Consider the following 21,222-nt stretch of genomic DNA (forward strand, 5'->3'; position numbering starts at 1 on the left):
TTAAAATCATAATAAATACAGGATTATAAAGGATTAAATGTGGGAAGCAAAATTCCAAAAGGCACTTTCTGTTCTTTTCATTGTACTTGTGTAGTTTAAATCAGGAAGGCTTTGAGCAGGATTAACTTTACTTATCTTTCAAGCTAAAATACGCTCTAGTAAAGTAGCAACTGCCTCTGGTCCTATACCTCCTTAAATATGGATTTTTACACTATGAAGGAATAGGATTAAACAGCAAGTGAGACAATTCATCAACTACAAGTGGGAAACTCCTTTTGAAAGAGGGTAGAAGAAATACAAATTTTAGAGACAGGTGGAGTATGGCTCCTTTCTCAGTCCCTTAGTAGGTTACGCTGGGCAATGTAGTCTTTCTGTACCTCAGTATGGGCACTACAGAATAGTTACAGAAACTGTCTACAGAAACTAGAACATAAGGGATGCTCTGTAAGTTTCAGTTCCTTCATATCCCAGTACATGGGATTTGTTTTCACATACATCATGTATTTATTTTGTGTTTACCACCTGCTTATAATCAAATTGACAAGAAAGTAGGTCTTCTGGAAAACTGGACTGATCCTTCACCAGGATCCAGGGCCTGGATATGCTCCAGAATTCTAAGACTCTATGACTCAATGACTGTGATTCTGTGGTTCTAGGAGTGAGGAGAGCAATCACTAAGGCTCATTGCTAAGGGCTCCATGTGAAACTGATGGAAGACCATGATTTTAGCTGCAATGTTCAGTCACTCACTCTTTTAAGAGTTCTACCATTGAATCATGGAGTCATCATCCGAGGTCAAAAGATCGACCCCTGCCATCATTATACAACCAAATGATACAGTACTGACTGCATTTCCCTATGAACCTCATCCCTCTCTGCTGGATTTCCTGAAGGGAGAACCAAAAGTCCTAGGGGTAAGTCCTCTCCCATCCATGGGTTTTCCTGGAAGGGAGAAAAGAAGCTATTTTTCCAGGTGTGTCTGCATGGATGCTTTGATTCCCCTTCTTTTCTCTCACTTTTTGTTGCTAATGTTTCCTTCTTGATTAATCATAAGAACCTCTAAGTCATATGCTTGTACAAATAACTTGATCTTCAGTAGAAGAGCCAATATGTAGCCAATAATACTATTTCCCTAGATTTTGATAAACAAAAGAAATAAAAGTTCTGCTTAGAAATGCACACAGTTTGCCTTAGAAATGTCTTATTTATAAGCATATCTTAGAAATGCTTCTGGGGGCTTATTTAACTCTGGGAAATAGAGTATTTATTTATTTAGAAAACATCTTTCTTTTTTTATTTAAATTCAATTAGCTAACATATAGTACACCATTAGTTTCACATGTAGAGTTCAGGTAATCATCAGCTGCACATAACACTCAGAGCTCATCACATCACCTGCCCTCCTTAATGCCCACCACCCAGTTACCCCATTCCCCCACCCACTTCCCCTCCAGCCAGTTTGTTTCCTATAGTTAAGAGTCTCTCATGGTTTGACTCCCTCTCTGATTTCTTCCCATTCAGTTTTCCCTTCCTTCCCCTATGATCCTCTGTGCTGTTTCTTATATTCCAAATACGAGTGAAACCATATGATAATTGTCTTTCTCTGATTGACTTCTTTCACTCAGCATAATACTTTCCAGTTCCATCCACATCAATGTAAATTGTAAGATTTCATCCTTTTTGATGTCTGAGGAATATTCTATTGTAGATACAGACCATATCTTCTTTACCCATTTATCTGTTGATGGACATCTGGGCTCTTTCCACAGTTTGGCTATAACTTCTTAACACTGAGGAAATCCTGGGGCTATTTCATGAGGCATTAGTACTGCTCTCTGAATCCTAGCAGAGAGGATGCAGGAAACTGGTGTACTTTTTCCAAACATCTTATTGAGGAGGTGCACTCAGGGCGTGGTGGCACCTCCCTTAGCGCTAAAAGCCATTCATGGAGAGGTTAAACTTCCTCTTTGTGCTGTTACAGGCATTGGGAGTTCTTTAAAAATTATAATCAAAGCTCCATAGTGAGCCACAGGGTAGCCAAAAAATCTTAAGTCATAAAGGTGCCTAGAGGAGAACCACTACTTGTGGGACAGTGCTATAGAGTGTGGCCTGGGGAAAAACCCAGAATGCTTGAGGAGAAGCTGTGTCCTGAGAAGAGCTGCCAACCCCAAGACCAGCATGGTGTAGACTCCTAACAGGCTAAAAAACCCACTAGATCACTCTCACCTCTAGAGAGGCCCTTGCCTGAAGAGCAGATGGGACACAGAACTCACCCCAGCTTCTCCACTCTACATCAGCAAACTTCAAACTTTTAGAGAAGTGGGCTGAGCTGTAACTGCAAAAGCCTATACTGAATGTGGAAAATGTGTGTGCTGAGGGGTGGGGATAATAGTAGGATGCTGGAGCTACCGAAGGGGAATAAATTAAGGGTGAATAGTTTGCAGTCCCCGTCCTCAAGAAGCTTGCAAGTAGGTCAGGGTTATAGTTAAATCTGTCTGGTGCAAGGTAAATTGGTAATACCGGGGACATTAGGTAGTTAGGGATGAGAGTGAGGAATGTGAACCTGAAGGACCCAGGTAAGTGTGATGAGGAAAGAGACACTGGAATTTCTGCAAATCTAAAGGCAGTTGGCACACAGAAGAGGAAGGCATTCATGTGGAAGGAGGTGTGACATAAGCATAACGGGATGCCCCAGGGACCTGGAAGAGTCCAAAGAGACTGGGGCACTTGTGATCTCATGGACCCATTTCTTTCCTCACAGGCTATCCAGATCCTGCTTGCACTGATCATTGTGGGCGTCGGAACTATATTTGCATTTAATTACATCAATTTCTCCCAGAAATTTCCCCTCGTTTTCCTCACAGGATATCCATTCTGGGGAGCACTTATTGTGAGTACCGTTAGTCAGGAGCTTTTGAAAAATTAAGGTCAAGGCTGGTTTGAACTGCTTCAGGTGTTGGAATAATGATACCCATGAATATGGTCCCCAAGGCGACCAGATAGCCAATCCCTTCTGTGGCAAGAGAAGTGATGCCATTTGGTCACTTCATTACCAGCATCACAATAATAACACTCTTAGGTGTACAGTGTTGTAAGTTTCCAAAGCCCTGTGTGTAGAGGAAGTCATGTGCTCCTTACTACCAATGGGAGATCAGATGGGCAAATATCCTACTTTCTCCTTTGCAAATACAGAAATGGAGTTTGAGAGTAGATAATAATTTATCTGACACACAATTTATCTGTGTAGCTGACACACAATGTTACATTAGTTTCAGGTATACAACATAATGATTTGAAAAGTTTTTACATTATGCTATGCTCACAAATGTAGCTACCATCTGTCACCAAACATCTCTATGACAGTATCACTGACTGTATGCCTTATGCTGTGCCATTTATTCCCATGACTTAGTCATTCCATAACTGGAAGCCTGTTTGTCCCTCTCCCCTTCATCCATTTTCTCCATCCCCCTCCCCCCTCCCCTCTGGCAACTGTTAGCTTGTTCTCTGTATTTATAGGTCTGAATCTGCTTTTTGTTTGTCCATTTTTTTTTATTCCATATATGAGTGAAATCACATGGTATCCTTTTCAGTTTGACTTGCTTCACTTGGCGTAATACCTTCTAGTTCCATCTATGTTGTCTCAACTGGCACAACCTCATCCTTTTTATACCTGTGTAATATTCCACTGAATATACCACATCTTCCTTACCTATTTGTCTATCAATGGACACTTAGGTTGCTTCCATATCTTGGTTATTGTAAATGCTGCAATAAACATAGGGGTGCATTTATCTTTTTGAATTAGTGTTTTTTGTTTTCTTTGGATAATCAATAGTGGAATTACTAGATCATATGGTATTTTTATTTTTAATTTTGTGAAGAATCTCCATACTATTTTCCACAGTGGCTATACTAATTTACATTCCCACCAACATTGCATGAGAGTTCCTTTTTCTCCACATCCTCACCAATACTTATTTCTTGTCTTTTTGATTTTAGTCATTTTAACAGGTGTAAGGCGATATCTCAATTACGGTTTTGACTTGCACTGATTAATAACGTTGAGCATCTTTCATTTGTCTGTTGGCTATGTGTACATCTTCTTTGGGAAAAATTTCTATTCAGGTCCTCTGCCCATTTTTTAATCAGATTGTTTGCTTTTTTTGGTGTTGAGTTGTGTAAGTGCTTTATATATTTTGGATATTAACCCCTTATTGGATATATCATTTGCAAAAATCTTCTCCCATCCAGTAGGTTATCTTTTAAAATTTTGTTGATGGTTTCCTTCACTGTGCAAAAGCCTTTATTTTAAGGTAGTCCCAATAATTTTATTTTTGCTTTTGTTAAACCCTTGCCTTAGGAGACATGTCCAGAAAAATGTTTCTATGGCCAATGTCAGAGGAATTACTGCCTGTGTTCCCTTCTAGGATTTTTATAGTTTCAGATTTAGGTGTTTAATCCATTTTGGGTTTATTTTTATGTCTGGTGTTAGAGAAGGTGGTCCAATTTCATTCTTTTTTACATGTAGCTGTCTAGTTTTCCCAGCATCATTCATTGAAGAGACTGTCTTTTCCCCATTGTTTATTCTTACCTCCTCTATCACAGATTAATTGAACATATAATCATGGGTTTCTTTCTGGGTTTTCTATTCTGTTCTATTGATCTATGTGTCTATTTTTGTGCCAGTGCCATACTGTTTTGATTATTGCAACTTTGTAGCATATCTTGAAATCTGGGACTGTGATACCTCCAGCTTGTTTTTCTTTCTCAAGATCGCTTTGGCTCTTCAGGGTCTTTTGTGGTTCCATACAAAGTACTTCAGTATTATTTGTTCTAGTTCTGTGAAAAATGCTGTTGGTGTTTTGATGGGGATTACAGTGAGCCAAGATGTGGGAGCAACCTAAGGGTCCATAGATAGATTCTTTATGTTCCAGATAAAGAAGTGGCTGAGATAACTATACTAGATTCAAGCCCTCATATCAGCCTTTAGAGAGATCTGCCATGAGAAAGTCTCCCTCCATCAGCTAAAGCAGACACAGTTTGCCCGTCCCTTCCCTCTGCCAGACCCAGAGCTCAGAATTATCTTTCTATTTAGAGCCCCGCTGGGCAAAACCTCTGGGTGGTATGTTTGCGACCTTAAGGAGGGGCCTGCCTCTTCCAGCTGACCCTGGCAAAAGGGGTATTTTTCAGTGCTGAGTATGCCCAACACAATATTTCATCTTACATCAGTACCTACTCTTCTTCCTTGATGCTCAGGTGGAAAGACTATATGGTCAAGGAGATTCACAGACATACAGACTACAATATAATCTCCAAAGGAAATTATAATATACAATGTTACGCTATAATTTACTTTGGAGATTATATTGTAAGGGAGTCAAACACATCACCTGTTAACTTTTATCTCTTTTCTTCTTAACAGTATGTTATTACAGGATACCTCACAGGAATTAATGACAAGGAAAAATGTCTGGTAAGTTACTTTTGTGACTTCTACATAATTTATGACCTTCTACTTGCTTTACATCATCTTTGTATATAAAGCCTTTAATAATTAAGGATCTCCCGGGAAAATCTTTAGACATCAAATTTGCAGTTCAGGTCATTCCTATTTGCCAATGTCACTGTTAGCCTTCACCCTTCTACTAGTTCCCATTTCCCTGGTCAAGTAATCTGAAAGAGTTACTCATTGGAAACCATTCTACATTCCTCTAACTCAATGGTTCTTAACGGAGAATAATTTTGCCTCCTCCCCCAGAAATATCTGACAGTATCTGAAGACATTTTTAGTTGTCACAACTGGGTTTCAGGGTACTATTGTTACCTAGGGGTCGAAGTCAGGAATGTTTCTAAACATCCTAAAATGCACAGAAAGTCCACCATAACAAAAAATAAATCATCTAACCCAAAATGTCTGTAGTGCCAAATCTGAGAAACCCTACTCTAACCAAAACCAATCCCAGGATCACTGTAATCTCCCTGCCCCTCACCCCCACCAACAGAAGCTTTTCTACGGGACCTGCCCAAAGTCTGCAGGAAAGAGTCTGACATTGATGGCAGATCATTCTGGGATGGAATCAAGGCTATCACTCATTGCTGTGTCAACTTGAAGGGAAAAGTACCTACTTCAAAGGGCTATTCTGAGAATTTAATAAGATATTACATTATAGGGGTGCCTGGGTGGCTCAGTCGGTTAAGAGTCTGTCTGCCTTTGGTTCAGGTCATGATTTCAGGGTCCTGCAATTGAGCCCCACATCAGGCTTCCCGCTCAGTGGGGAGTCTGCCTGCCCCTCTCCCTCTGCCCCCCACCCCTGCTCGTGCTCTGTCTCGCTCTGCTCTCTCTCTCTCAAATAAATAAATAAAATCTTTTAAAAAATATACTATGTATAAAAGATACTTAAAAATTTATATTCCCTTCTAACAACTCATTTTTTTAAGGCTCTAGAGATGTAAGGGTTCTCTTGAAGCCATTTTGACTGTGTTTTTATGGTCCTTTGTCATTTTCCTCCAGGCATAGCTACAGACCATAGGAAAGCTCTGAGGGGATGAAAGCCACCATCTCTCTCTACCTGTAGAAATAAATACAGACAATGCAGATAAAGTCCAAATGCTGCTGTTCTTTCCATATCGATTCCTTTCAGAGCTGAGGAATAAACTAAGGATAGGCAGACTGACCCCAGACTCACTGAGAGCTATGCAGAAGAAGGCAGGCAGGACACCACGGAGGCAGGAACACTGAATTGGGTATCCGAAGATCTGGCTTTCCATCCCAGCTCTGCCACCAACTGCAGGATTCACGCAGTCCCTGAACCTTATTAAGCTGTAATGTGGGGATAACAAGTGATCTGCCTACATCACAAAACCATAATGAGCATCAGATGAGACAAAGGCTGGGCATATTCTTTGCAAACCATAAAGCCCAATACAAATAGGGGGTTGCTTACTTAGAAATTTTAGTCCATTAAAGGTCCTATGAGAGCCAGATCAGAGCCCAGAAAGAGCAAAGGACTGAGGATTGATAGAGATAGAATGTCTGTATGTCCCTGTACATTTTCTACCAAAATGCCTGTTTGTAGTAAAGACTTGTGCTTGAGGTAAGCATTAAGTCATAGGTATACTTCCAAGTCCTGCCACATGAAGCCACAGCTGCTCCTGGATAGGACAGGCTGGGTAAATGTGTCACTGCATCTCTCATCACAACAGGCATACACAATCAAGATACAGTAAATATCTGAGATATGAGGCTTTTCTTTGTTTTTCCTTTAAAAAAGCAATAGCAGTGCTGGGAGCCGGTATGAATAAGACAGTTCCCCCTTCCTTGCATACAGTGGGGCAATCAGGACTTTTAATAACTTCTATGTTGGGACACTGAAATCAAGAACGGAAATCATTAAACCCCCGTTTAAATTTGTTGCCTTCAGTAAATATGTTAGTGACTTAGTTGGCTACTGTTTGAATCCCTGGGAGAATAAATGAAAACCACACAAAGGCAGGACCTCATCTACTGTGTCGATCTTTGTGTCTCATGGGCCTAATGCAGTGCTGGACACATAGCTGGGGCCCACTAAACACTTGTTAAAATAAATGAGTAAGTGAATACTGCCCTAAAATTAGGTGACATTATTCTCATTTTTTGAGGTAAAAATCGAGATTCCGAGAGATTAAGTTACCTTGTACAAGGCCCTTGTTCAATAGGATTCAAAATCAGGTCTAATTACAAGGTGAAGATATTTCCTAACACACCATTTTCCTTGTAGATTACAAAAGACCGTGCGTGAGGATAAAATGAAAGTTTTCTTTAGCATTATCCATAGGGCACTCCTTCTTCTCTACCTGTTCTCTTTCTTGGCTTCCTAGCTCATTCTAAAACTTAGTTTGCCTTCTGACTTCAGTGAATCAGGATTTAACTTACCATGCCTTTCAGGCATACTGACCTGACGGAACAATTCATCCCTGAGGCGTATTTGGAAAGACAAAGGCACTATGAATTTCTTACAAGGTATTTTTGGTTTGGTTTGGGTTTTATTTATTTTAATATTATTTTCAAAACTGTTTTTCAGGGACAAGGTGCCACGGCCATGAATGTTATCAGTTCCTTGGTTGCGGTGGCTGGGATTACTCTAACCATTATCAGCTACAGATACCAGCACAAGTACTGCCAGGTGCCTTCCCTCGAAGGAATATGTGTTATAGGTAGAATTCTTTTCAATGTAAGTGGTCCTACTCTGTACGGTGAATCTGTACAATCTTATTTGAACTATGTTCATGATGCATCAATTCATTACTTTTGATTCCAAAAATGGAAGTTAATTAGCATTTGAGCTGACTGTTGAGAAGTGTATTGTGATTCAGGATCTGAATCCTGGTTTTGTAAGTTCTCTGAGTCCCAGTTTCCTTTGTGTGGAAAATGAAGATGATAAGAATATGTCTTGCATTGGGTGTCATGAGGATTACTTAAATTGGAACACTGCCTGGCACAGTGTGAACAGTCATAGGTTTTGGCTATTACTATTAGTACGACATGGATTGGATTAAATTCTACCTGTAAAGGAGTAGGGAGGCGCAAAATGACCTAAAGTTTACTCAACTGGGGCGCCTGGGTCGCTCGGTCGGTTAAGTGGCTGCCTTCGGGTCAGGTCATGATCTCAGTGTCCTGGGATCAAGGCCAGCATTCCACCGCATCAGTTTCTCTGCTCAGTGAGGTGTCTGCTTCTCCCTCTCCTGCTGCCCCTCCCCCAGCTTGTGCTCTCTCTCTTACGATCTCTCTCTCAAATAAATAAATAAAATCTTTAAAAAATAAAGTTTACCCAGTTAATACTAAAAACAAAATATAGTGGGAGCAGGTGCTTGAGCCACTTAATAAAGTATTTTAATAATTTTAGAACATAAGTCATTTTACACAAATGTAGTAATTTTATTCATTACAACAGATGAGATGTACCGTTGCCAGGAAACACAACTCTAAGTGTAATTTTCAGTATTTATCTAGTAAGCATTCAATGACATCATTTTTATGCATGTCAATGACTCCAAAAGGCCTTGCCTTTTACTTCACCAAGTAAATCCTGGGCTTTCATTTTATTTCTGCCAGCCACATCTTGAAGGTTTTTGTCTTAGAACATTAATGAGATTTGACCTGTTTGGATGGAAGTGAAAAAGAATCATGGGAAATTGTCTCCCCCAATAAAGGAGGAAAGAGAAAAGAGCTACCAGTTCCTGGATACGAGATCTTATTTAATCCTCACAACCATCCACAAAAGCAAGGCTAAGAACTCTCTCGTATGTTCTGAGATAAACTCCAGAATTAGACTCAAAAACAGTTACTAAGGAAAGCCAGAAAACTATACGAGGAACACAGTCCTGTCCTAACTGGGCCAAGACATACAACATTATAATCCCTTACTCTCTTTTCCTAGTGGACAGGAGACCACTACTGTACATTATGTTAGTATATGTTAGAAACTGTATACTTGACAGTTAAATGTCCAGGTTTTTGACTCTGCATGGATGGCAACTGCAGGATTAGTTTCTATATACAGAATCAGGGAGAACCCGTTCCAAGATCTCACGTGTATGACTCAACAATTCCTTGGTGTATTTAAATATCACAAATAAGCTTTAAAAAAAAAAAGCCAGGACCGTGGGCTATAGACATCTCCTGAATGGACCCCTGTCCCAAAGACCAATCCACTGTCTACACTGTGACCAGAGCCATCATTTAAAAATGCAAATCTGAGCACATTACACAATGGCTTCTTGTGAAACACAGAATTAAGACTCAAATCTTAAAAGGCTTACAAGACCCTATAATACCTACCTTGCCTACCTTTGCAACATTGTTCCAGGTCTTTGTCCTTCTTACTCCACACATCCGGCACTTCCTCAAATTCCTTAATGTATTAAATACCCACTGTCCCAGGACCATAAGACAAGCTTTCTCTTGCTTCCAATGTTTCCCAGCCTGGTGCCTACCCTTTTCCACCTCCCCAGTTAAAACTCCTCCTCATTCTTGAACCTCAGTTTAAACTTCACTTCATTGAGGAGTCCTTCCTGATTGCACCTCTACCCTTCCCAGTGCTGACCTCTTTGGATCTCCCATTACAGTAGTGTGTAGCTCCCAATATTTTTCATGGCACTTATCACACCTCAGTTAAGTAAATAATTGTCTAATTATTTGCCACTGTTTGCCTCCCTTATTATAAGTTCCACAATGACCAGGAACAGGTCTATCTTGCCCAACAGCAAATTTACAGTAGACACTTCATACATTTTGGTTTTACCAACAAATGGGGGAATACCCAAGCTTCTGAATGTGTTGCAGGGAAACCAAGCTTCAGACAGACTCAGTTGCTTGACCAGGTTAAGTGTTGCCTGACTGCACCCTGCTTTTCCAGTCTCCCCAACCCAAGCTTTCTGGACACCACGCTATTTCTTACCCTGCTTTTTGATCTAACTATTATCTTAAAGCAGAGTGTGCAGAACAGCAGTCTGTGGGTTATATCCAGCCTGCAGATATGTTCTATTTGGTTCACACAAGTGAATGAATAGCTGGAAAATGTCACATTAAAAATATGCATATCCAGCTTCCTTAGGAAAGAAAAAAAATATCATGGGACCCGTGTTCCCACGTGGTAACCACTGGTCAGAAGTGATTAATGGACACATTCTAGGAACGCTTATTCTCTACTGTCTCCCCTCTTAACCGTTCCACTCATTTGGGATGATTGCCTGCCTCCTATAAGCACTGGAGTTTGTTATCCACACTTACCAAAATGACGTAAGATGAAAATTGTTCAATCACTGATGGCTATGGGAGTATCTAAAATGTGGGTTTTCCCCTATTTGGTCCTACAGTGTAAGTAGTCCTTGGCTTATATCTTTAAAATGATACAGCTTTCATTCCAAATGCCATATATTTATCCTTATTATTTGCAGGGAATTTTGTCAGTCTTACTGGTCATCAGTATAGTAGAGCTCAGCATCGCTGTGACTATTGCCTCCTTCAGAAGCAAGTGCTGGACAAACGCCGATGAGGTGCGTTCAATGGTGTTATAAGAACAGATTCCTATTGGGACACTGCAAGATGACCTCTGGTCTAACAGCTGCCAAAGCAGTATTCTCAGATGCTGAACTAAAACTTCTAAGGTGAAGAGGGTCAAGGAGAGATAAGCTTAACATTGATGGCTCACTCCACACTTTGAAATAACTATGCCTCTTTTTCCTGCCCTCTGCAATATCCAGTAGACTCTGTTCAGACATTTTACCTTATCTCCCTGACAAAATACATGAAGAGAAACAGACTTAATGGGAACCCATATTACTATGTCATGGGGAGCTTACACCTGGGCCATAAGGGTGTGTGAGACAATCCCCTCACCAGAAGGGAAGGAGAGAAGAAAAATAAAATTTAACAGCAATACTCATCAAAACTATCAAGACTCCCTTATTTTACCTTTGAAAGAACTAAAGCACAAAGAGTACCCTTTCCAGTGTCACAGAACATCAGGATTCTGACTAAAATAATGAGGCTCCAGAGCCTGCTGTCTCAATCCCAAAAAACCATTCCATGCCCTGTGTAAGGTGGGTGTTTTTCTTTTACATCGATTTTATAGAAGTTTAATTTACTAACAGTAAAATGCACCCATTGTAAGTGTACCTAATTCAAGGAGTTTAGACAAATTGTAAACCCCTGTTTAGCTACCATCATAATCAAGATACAGGGAATTCCTAGGGTGCCTGGGTGGCTCAGTTGGTTAAGCATCTGCCTTCAGTTCCGGTCATGGTCTCAGCAGGGATCCTGCTTCTCCTTCTCCCTCTGCTGTTCCCCTTGCTTGTGCTCTCTCTCTCTCTCACTCTCCTCAAATAAATAAATAAAATCTTAAAAATATACAGTGAATTCCTATCACCCCAAAAGATTCTCTGGAACCTCTTCACAGTCAGTATCTCTGTCCTGATAAGTTTTTACTTTTTCAATCTTCATATACATGGATCATAAATAAGTACTCTTTGTGTCCAGATTTCTTCCACCAAGAAACATATCCATGAACTTCAGCCATGGTGTTGCATGTATCAATACCATGTTCCTTTTATGTGAGGTCACGCCACAATTTGTTTATCTGTGAACTTCCTGATGCGCATTTGGTTGCCATGGAACATTTGAGTTCGTGTCTTTGTTGTAGACATACAGTTTCATTTCTCTTGGAGCGTCATATCTAGGATTTGGTTGCCAGGTCAGATGGCAAGTGAATGTTTAACTTTGTAAGAAAATGTCAAACAGTTCTCCAAAGTGGCTATATCATTTTGCCTTCTTATCAGCAATATATGAGAGGTATATAACGTTGATGGTTCACTCCACCCTTTGAGATAACTATGCTTCTTTTTCCTGTCCTCTCTGCTATCCAGTCATCTCTGTTGAGACATAGCTCCTTATCTCCCCGCCAGGTTGCTCCATATAATCACCAACACTTGGAATTGCCAGTTGTATTACTAATTTTGCTCTTCTAGCGGGCATATAGTGGAATTTCATTGTAGCTTTAATTTGCATTTCCCTGATGACAAATGATGATGAGTTTTTTTGTGTTTATTGTGCATTTGTATATCTTCTTTTTTTTTGGAGATGTGTCTGTTCAAATCGTTAGCCAACTTTTATTGCATTATCTTATTGAGTTATAAGAACTTAAATAATTCTTAATACAAGTCTTTTTTTGAGATATGTGTATTGCTAATATTTTCCCCAGCCTTGGCTTGCCTTTTCATTTTCTTAGTAGTTTCTTTCAAATAACAAACTTGTTGAAGTCCAACTTATGATTTATTTTCTTTTATGGTTAGTCCTTTTTGTGTTCTAACAAAGCTTTGCTTATACCAAGACTGTAAAGATTTTCTTCTCTATATTCTTGTAGAAGTCTTATAGTGTTAGTTTTTGTGTTTAGGTCTGTAACAGATTTCAAGTTAACTTCTACATATTATATAGCTGTGAGGTAAGAAGTTCATGCACCCCCCACCATGGAGAAACCCAGCTATGCCAACGCTATTTGTTGAAAATACATTGTTTTCCCCCACTACTTTGGCACCTTGGTTGAAAATTAATTCACCTCGTATTTATAGGTCTCTTTTGGACACTATTTTGTCCCATTGATCTGTATGTCTATCCTTCCACATATTACACACTGTCTTAATTTCTGCAGGTTTCGTATAGTAACCTTTTTTTATTGTGGTAAAATATACATAGCGTACTATTTACCATCTTAGCCATTTGTTAAGTACACAATCCAGTGGCATTAAATATATTCAGAATGATGTGTAACCATCACCACTATCTATGCCCAAAACTTCTTCATCATCCCAATATAAACTCTGTACCATAAACATAACTCCCCTTTCCTCCACCTTCCACCCCCTGGTAACTTCTAGTCTATTTTATGTCTCTACGTCTACTTTCCATTATCTACTGATTATTCTAGATAATTCATAAAAGTGAAATCATATACTTCTCCTTCTCTATCTGTTTTACTTGACTAAACATGTTTTCCAGGTTCATTCATATTCATCTATCAAAATTTCGTTCCTTTTATAGATGAACAGTAGTCCATTTTGTGTATATTCCACATTTTGTCTATCTATTCATCTGCTGATGGACACAGCTTTTTTGCACCATTTGGCTATTGTGAATAATGCTGCTAGGAACGCTCGTATACAAATATCTGTTCTAGTTAATTCTTTTGGATATATATCTAAGAGTGTAATTCCTGGATCATATGGTAGTTCTGTATTTAACCTTTTGAGAAACTGCAAAAATGTTTTGACAATGGCTGCATCATTTTACATTCCCATCAGCAGTGCACAAGGGTTCCAATTTCTCCACATCCTCACCAACATTTATCTCTTTTCATTATAATAACCCTCCTAATGGGTATGCAGTGGTAGATACCTCATTGTGATTTTGATTTGAATTTCCTAGCAATTAGTGATGTTGAGTATCTGTTCATCGACCTACTGATTGTATATCTTCTTTGGAAAAATGTTTATTATAGTCCTTTGCCCATTTTTAATTGGGTTGTTTTTGTTGTTGTTGTTGAACTGTGGGAGTTCTTTATATATTCTGGATATTAACCCCTTAGTAGATATATGATTTGCAAATATTTTCTGTCATTCTCTAGGTGTCTTTTCCTGTTCTTGACAGTAGTTTTTGATGCACAACAGTTCTTAATTTTGATGAGGTTCAATTACTACTTGTTTCTTTTGTTGTCTGTGTTTTCAGTGTCATATCCATGGAATCACTGCCAAATCCAATGTCATGAAGAATTCCCTCAATATTTTCTATGAGTTTTACAGCTTTGGCTACTTTTAGCATTAGATCTTTGATCTATTTTGAGTTCAATTTTATATATGGTGTAAGGCAAGGCTCCAAATTCATTTTTTCCATGTGGATATCCAGTTTTCCAGCACTATTTGTTGAGACTATCCTTTCCTCCACTGAATGGTCTTGGCACTCTTGTCAAAAATCAATCTATGAGGGTGCCCAGGTGGCACAGTCAGTTGAGCATCCAACTCTTGGTTTCAGCTCAGGTCATGATCTCGGGGTCATAGGACTGAGCTCTGTGTCAGGCTCCATACTCACCCTTGTATTGGGGACATAAATCTCATTTGGTCATGATGAATAATCCTTTTGATATATTGCTATATTTGACTTACTGATATTTTGTTGAAAATTTTTGCATCTACATAGACAAGAGATATTGTTAATTTCCTATTCTTGCAATGTCTTTATCTGGCATTGGTATCAGGGTAATGTCAGCCTCACAGAATGAACTGAAAAATTTTCCCTTCTCTTCAATTTTTTGGAAGAGTAAAGAGAATGAATGGTATTAATTCTTCTTTAATATTTGTGAATTTTTCAGTTTTCCTTGTATCATTAGTTTCTATCTTCATCCAGGTATGGCCAGAAAAGGCACTTTGTAGGGTATCTTTTAACTCTATTGAGACTTGCTTTGTGGCATAATATGTGGTCTGTTCTGAAGAATGTCCCACGTGCACTTAAGAAGAGTATGCTTTTTGCTGTTGTTGGTTGCAGTGTTCAGGATATGTCTGTCAAGTCTAATTGGTTTACTGTGTTGTTTAAGCCCTTTATTTCTTTATCATCTGTCTGGTCGCTATACCAATTTTGAAAGTAGGGTATTGAAGCCTCCAACTATTCTTGCTGAAATATTTCTCTCTTCCACTTTATCAATTTTGCTTCATATATTTTGAGGGTCTGTTATTAGATGTATAAAAGTTTATAATTGTTGTATCTTCATCTTCTGTTGAAACTTTTATTAATATATAAAGTCCTTCTTTGTCTCCTATAACCTTTTTTGATTTTAAAGTTTATCTGATATTAGTATAGCCTCCCCCTCAAGTTTTCTTTTGGTTGCTATTTGCATGGAATAGTTTTTTTCAATAATTTCACTTTCAATCTCTTTGTGCCTTGGATCTACAGTGAGTCTCTTGTACACAGTATATAATTGAGCTGTTTTGTTTTGTTTTTTATCCATTCGGCCATCTCTGTCTCTTGATTGCAGAGTTTAAACCTTTTACATTTAAAGTAAATACTAATAAGATGAACTTCTACCATTTTTTATTTGCTTTCTATATGCCTTATAGCAAGTCACTTAGGCTCTGTTCACTTTTTTGAATTCTTATTCTGTTCCTCAGACTCAATAATTTCAATGGTTCTACCTTCAAGTTCATTGGTTATTTCTTCTGCCTCCTCAAATCTGCTTTGGAATCCCTCTTGTGTATATTTTATTGTACTTTTCAGCTCCAGAAATTCCTTTGAGTTCTGCTTTATAATTATATCTCTTCATTGATACTCTGATTTTGTTCATACATCATTTTCCTGTATTTGCCCATGACTTTCTTTAGCTCTTTTAGCATCCTTAATATAGTTGTTTCAAAGTGTTTGTCTAGTAAGCATGATGTCTGGGCTTCCTTGGGTATGTTTGTGTTCATTAATTTTGTTTCACTGAATAGCCCATACTTTCCTGATTCTTTGTATATCTTGGGATTTCTTTTGTTGAAAAGTCAACATTTGAATCTTATTATGTGTTAACTCTGGAAATCAGATTATCCATCTGCCTTTGGGTTTTGCTGGGGGGTTTTGTTTGTTTGTTTTATTGCTGTAGAGCTTCTCTGTGCCAGAGATAAGCCTGAGAGGAAAGCTTCAGGTCTTCTCAAGTCTATTCTGAGCCTGCATCATTTCCTGGGCATGCATGGTGGGTTTCTACATTCTCCCATAAATACCATTGCTTTTAAATATCAAGAAAACAAAACAAACCAAAAAACAAAAATAGTTGGAAGTTGAATAGTTTCTTCTAGAAGCTGTTTCAGCCAGTATGGGTTGAAATAATGGCATCTAGCCTCTGTGCCTACACATCAGTGATCAGAAGCAGCAATCTGCAATAAGAATACAGAAACCTGATATTTGGAAGACATGATCCTAAATTGCCCATCCTGGCTCCAGCAACATGGGTTGCCATCCCCCAGCTGCCTGTCAGGGGCTCGGAGTGGGAGACAGGTAGTCACTACTATGCTGAAGGCTTAAATTGACTGACATAACCTACGAATTTACCAGCTAAGTTTTCCACTGGAAGCTGCAGGTGTTCACATAGACTCCAGAGTTGCAAAATAGTTATTTCAGAGTGTTTCCGCCAGTACAATTGCTGTATAGATGAACAGACAGATTCCAGGAGCTCCCTTATTCTGCTTTCTTCTTCGAGGTTACCCTAGAATAATTCTTAAAATCAGATAGTGTAAATCTTCTAACTTTGTTGTTTTCAAAACCATTTTTGGCTGTCCTACATCCTATAGATTTCCGTATAAGTTTTAGAATTAGTTTATTAATTCCTAAAAAAATGCTGCTAGGATTTTGATTGGAGTTTCACTAAACTTATAAATGATTTAGGAAAAAATTACTTGTTAGTAATATTAGTCTGCTTGCCCATGTCATAGAATATGTCTACATTTTCTTACATATCCTTTTATTTCTCTCAGTAATATTTTGTAGTTTTCAATGTATAAGTCTTTAGCATATTTTGTTAAATTTATCCCTAAATACTTCATGCTTTTTCCTGCTATTGTACATGTATTTTAAAACTTTATTTTCCTAATATCCATTCCTACATATAGAAATGCAATTTACTTTTATATACTGGTATACATTTAATTCACTATTGCAAGTTCTAACTTCCATAAAACACTAGAACACAAATACAATTTGGCCAAGTTCTTTGTCACTTTATAGCCAAGATCACTTTTCTTCTAGTCTCCAATTACATATTCCTCGTTTCTGTCTGAGACCTCATCAGAATGACCTTTATCTTTCATAGTTCCACCAACATTTCATTCAGAATTACTTAGGTATTCTCTAAGAAGACTGAGGCTTAATCTATGGCTCTCCTTTTCTCTTCCTGGGCCCTCACCACAACTGCCCTTAATGGTTCATTCACAGCAATATAATGCCCATTCACAGCAATATAAGCTTTTTCTAGTATGCACCTCCAAACTCCTCCAGTCTCCAAACATTACCCAGTTCCAAATCTGCTTCTACATTTTTAGATATTTGTTACAGCAGCACTCCCACTTCTTGGTATCTGTTTATGTCTGAGTCCATTTGGGCTGCTGTACCAAAGACAGAGTTGCTTAAACAACAAATATTTATTATTCATAGTTCTGAAAGCTGGGAAGTCCAAGATTCAGATTCAGGCATATTCAGGTTCCTGATTCATAGCTGGTAACCTCACTGTATCCTTGAATGGAGTAAGGGGCAAGGGAGCTCTTTCAGGTCCTTTTATAAGGGCACTAACTCCATTAACAAGGGCCCAGCCCCATTATCTAATCTCCCTCCCAAAGAGTCTACCTCTAAATACCACCACATTGGAGATTAGGTTTCAACATATAAATCTGGAGGGACACAAACATTCAATTTAGAGCACCTATGTACTATCTAACGATATCTAACTGCTTACCATCTGCCATCACACAATGCTGCATCATAACATGGTGTTTTGGTACCCACTATTTCTTTCTACCTGGATTTCAACTCTTATCTTACTTCATCTGAACTTTTTGCCTAAGGAATTCCTACTCATCCACCAAGACATGGATCTAATATCACCCTTCAATGAAGCATTTCCTGGCACTCAAAATTAGGTCATCTTCTACACTCCCATAAAGCATTTAGTACCTATTTCTATAATAACATTTGCTAAATTGTATTGCTATCTATTTTTATCTTGGTATACCTATCATTGTGAGTACCTTACAGATGAAACCCACATCCAATTATTTTTGATCTCCAGTATCTAGTTCATCTAGTAGGTGAACAGTAAATCATTATAAAACTGAATATATGGGGATACCTGGGTGGCACAGTCAGTTAATCATTGGACTCTAGGTTTCAGCTCAGGTCTGATCTCAGGGTCATGAGATTGAGCCCCGCATTGGGCTCCACACTCAATGAGGAGTCTGCTTGAATTTCTCTCTCCCTCTTCCTCTGCCCCTCCCTACTTGCTCTCTCTTCCTCTCATTGAAATAAATAAATCTTTTTTAAAAACCAAAAAACTGAATACATGAGTATTAAGTGGATAATTTTAAATTTCTGAGATACTTTATAATATTAAGTATAGGAAGAATATTTCAGACAATCTTAATCAAATTCCCCTTTTCAATATTTGAGATAATGGTGGGTGATGACTTGTCCAAAATAAAACCAATGAGTTGATGGCAAAGGCAGCGCTAGTAATGGTATTTGTTTTCTGACTCCTTGTGTAGATGTTATGTTCTATCTACTACCTTAAGGCAGAGATGAAAAATCATTTGGGAATACAAGAAAAAAAGAACATCAAAATTTGGTTGTTACATTAATGTTTCCCCTACCCCTTGGTTTTATAGATTGTATTTTTCTTGCCTTCGGATGTTACTCAAGATAGTGAACTATCTGCCCCTGAAGAAAATGCCACAATACAATTTGAGCTTCAAGAACAGTCTTCCACTGATGATTCCACAACAAACAAGCAACCTGTTTTCATTGGAGGCTATACTTTCTTCAAGTTAAGAATCTCAAAAAATCCGTTGGCCTTTCGACATTCAAGGAGGAGAAGTAGCAATATTTATTATACATCTTCTGAATCTATGCTAGATGAACAATATAAAAATATTCCTCCACCTTCACAACTTCATGAAGAACAAACTAAGCTGAAACCTTTGCCTCCAACATCAGATAAAAAGCCCACAGAAAATATTCCATACACTAAACAACTGAAAGATGAAGATCTAAAACCTGCTATCGCACAATCCCCAAAAAAGCAAACCCAGCTGCTGCAGCCTCTAGCTTCACCACTCCAAGTTATTCCATCCTATTCTACAAAAAAACTCCAAGCGTTACCACCCAAAGACTTGCTATCCCACGCTGTGCCGGTACAAGCCCCAAAACCCTATGTTACACATCCTCATGGCCCAACATCAGAAGACATGCCGTACCAAGACCTATCATCCCAAGACACACAATCCCTAGATATCCCATCTCAAAATGTACCATACCAAGACATATCATATCAGAATGCACCATACCAAGACATGCCATCTAAAAACATGGCATCCCAAGACATGCTGTCCCCATATCCACCACCCCAAGGCATAACTAACCAAGATCTGGTTTCCCAAGTACCAGCTCTGCCAGCACAAGTCGTGCTATTTGATGCTCCAACATTTCATGCTGCACAGTCCTCTAATATACAACGCCTAGATCAGCAGTCCCTTCAACAACAAAATCAGCAATTTATGCAAGTAGCATATCAAGACATGCAATCAGAAGTCAAGTTACTGACCCAAGAATGGAAATCTAAGGAGGAATTCCACAGCAGGAAATTCTCAAAGTGGCAACACCTAGACTGGCAAAACAAAAACTGGCAATCTCTAAAGTCAAATAATTTAGAGGAGCAAAACAAAGTCTTGCAATATCCAAAACAGAAATCCCCAGACCGGCAAATCCAAGGCCAGCAATCTCCAAAAAGGAAATCCCTAGACGAGCACATCAAGGGCTGGCTATCCCCAAAGAGGCGCTCCACAGATAAGCAAATCCAAGTTAAGCAAGACAGACAGAAACACCCAGATCAGCAAGCTGAAGGCCAGCTGGCCCAATGGGAACAATCCCGAAGGCAACAATCCCCCTATGGACAAGGTGAAGATCAACAGGACAAAGAAAAGCAATCCCCAAAGAAACAACACAAAGATAGACAAGATAGAGCTCTACAGGTTTATAAGGAGCAAGCCCTCATGAAACACACCCATCAAGCTGAAGACCTGCAGGTCCAAGAGCAGCTACATCAAGATGGGCAATTCCAAATCCAGGAGTACCAAGGCTGGCAATTTTCAGGCCAACAATCCCAAGACTGGAGACTTCAAAGCTGGAGAAGCAAAGACTGGAAAGTGCAGGAAATACAATTAGAAATGCCGCATTCCCTAACGTGGGACTCTCAAATCCGGCAAACCCAAGATCTATTAGAGAAAGAATCTGTAAAGCAGAAAGCCCTACAACAAGAAGTCCAAACTGTGCACGCCATAACTCGACATCAACAATTACAAAGCATTCCATTTCAAGACAGTCAGTATCAAGATAAGAACCAACAAGACCTTAAATCCACAGATACCCAAAAAGAAGCTATGCAAACAGACACCATGCAAACGAAAGACAACAAACTAAAAGACATGAAACAGGAGAGCCAAAACCTATACGACCTGCAGTCAGAAGACAAAAAGCCAGATTTTAATTGTTCCTCCTGCCAAAGCTCAGTACAAGACACACATTTCACTTCTACGTCTGATATAAATTCAGAACAAGATGTGCAGAAAAACATTTCAACTTGCTCAACTTCATACCAAGAAGATATTACTTTAACTTCTACCTCATGTTACCCTAAAGACCAACAGCAACCTGAAGACTGTGACTAACATGCAAAATCTACCCAAATGCCACACTGCTCCTAATTATGGAAGCAAAACAAGGAAGAACAATATAGTCTTCTCCAACCTATGTTCTCAAGTATAGTTGCTACCTTATTCACTCAGCAGAAAACAAAGGGCATGCAGAACACTCAAAGGATTTGTCCTTAATTAAAATAAAATGGCAACAAATATTAATGCTATATCAGAACTTTCTGGGTTTGAAGGAGTAATTCACATTTA

The 21,222-nt window shown here is 38.8% G+C and overlaps 1 protein-coding gene across 1 annotated transcript; it reads left to right on the forward strand.

Annotated features, from left to right (window-relative positions):
• Positions 1-776: 776 nt before the first annotated feature.
• On the forward strand, positions 777-20,988 carry MS4A14 (membrane spanning 4-domains A14). Its single transcript, XM_008707542.1, has 6 exons — positions 777-914; positions 2,762-2,890; positions 5,426-5,476; positions 8,064-8,213; positions 10,939-11,037; positions 18,931-20,988. Exons 1-6 carry the CDS (start codon positions 777-779, stop codon positions 20,986-20,988), a joined length of 2,625 nt encoding a protein of 874 aa, XP_008705764.1.
• The last annotated feature ends 234 nt before the right edge of the window (positions 20,989-21,222 follow it).

This window comes from Ursus maritimus, unplaced genomic scaffold (genome assembly GCF_017311325.1).
Source record: "Ursus maritimus isolate PB19 unplaced genomic scaffold, ASM1731132v1 scaffold_23, whole genome shotgun sequence".
In the NCBI taxonomy this organism is placed as follows: Eukaryota; Metazoa; Chordata; class Mammalia; order Carnivora; family Ursidae; genus Ursus; species Ursus maritimus.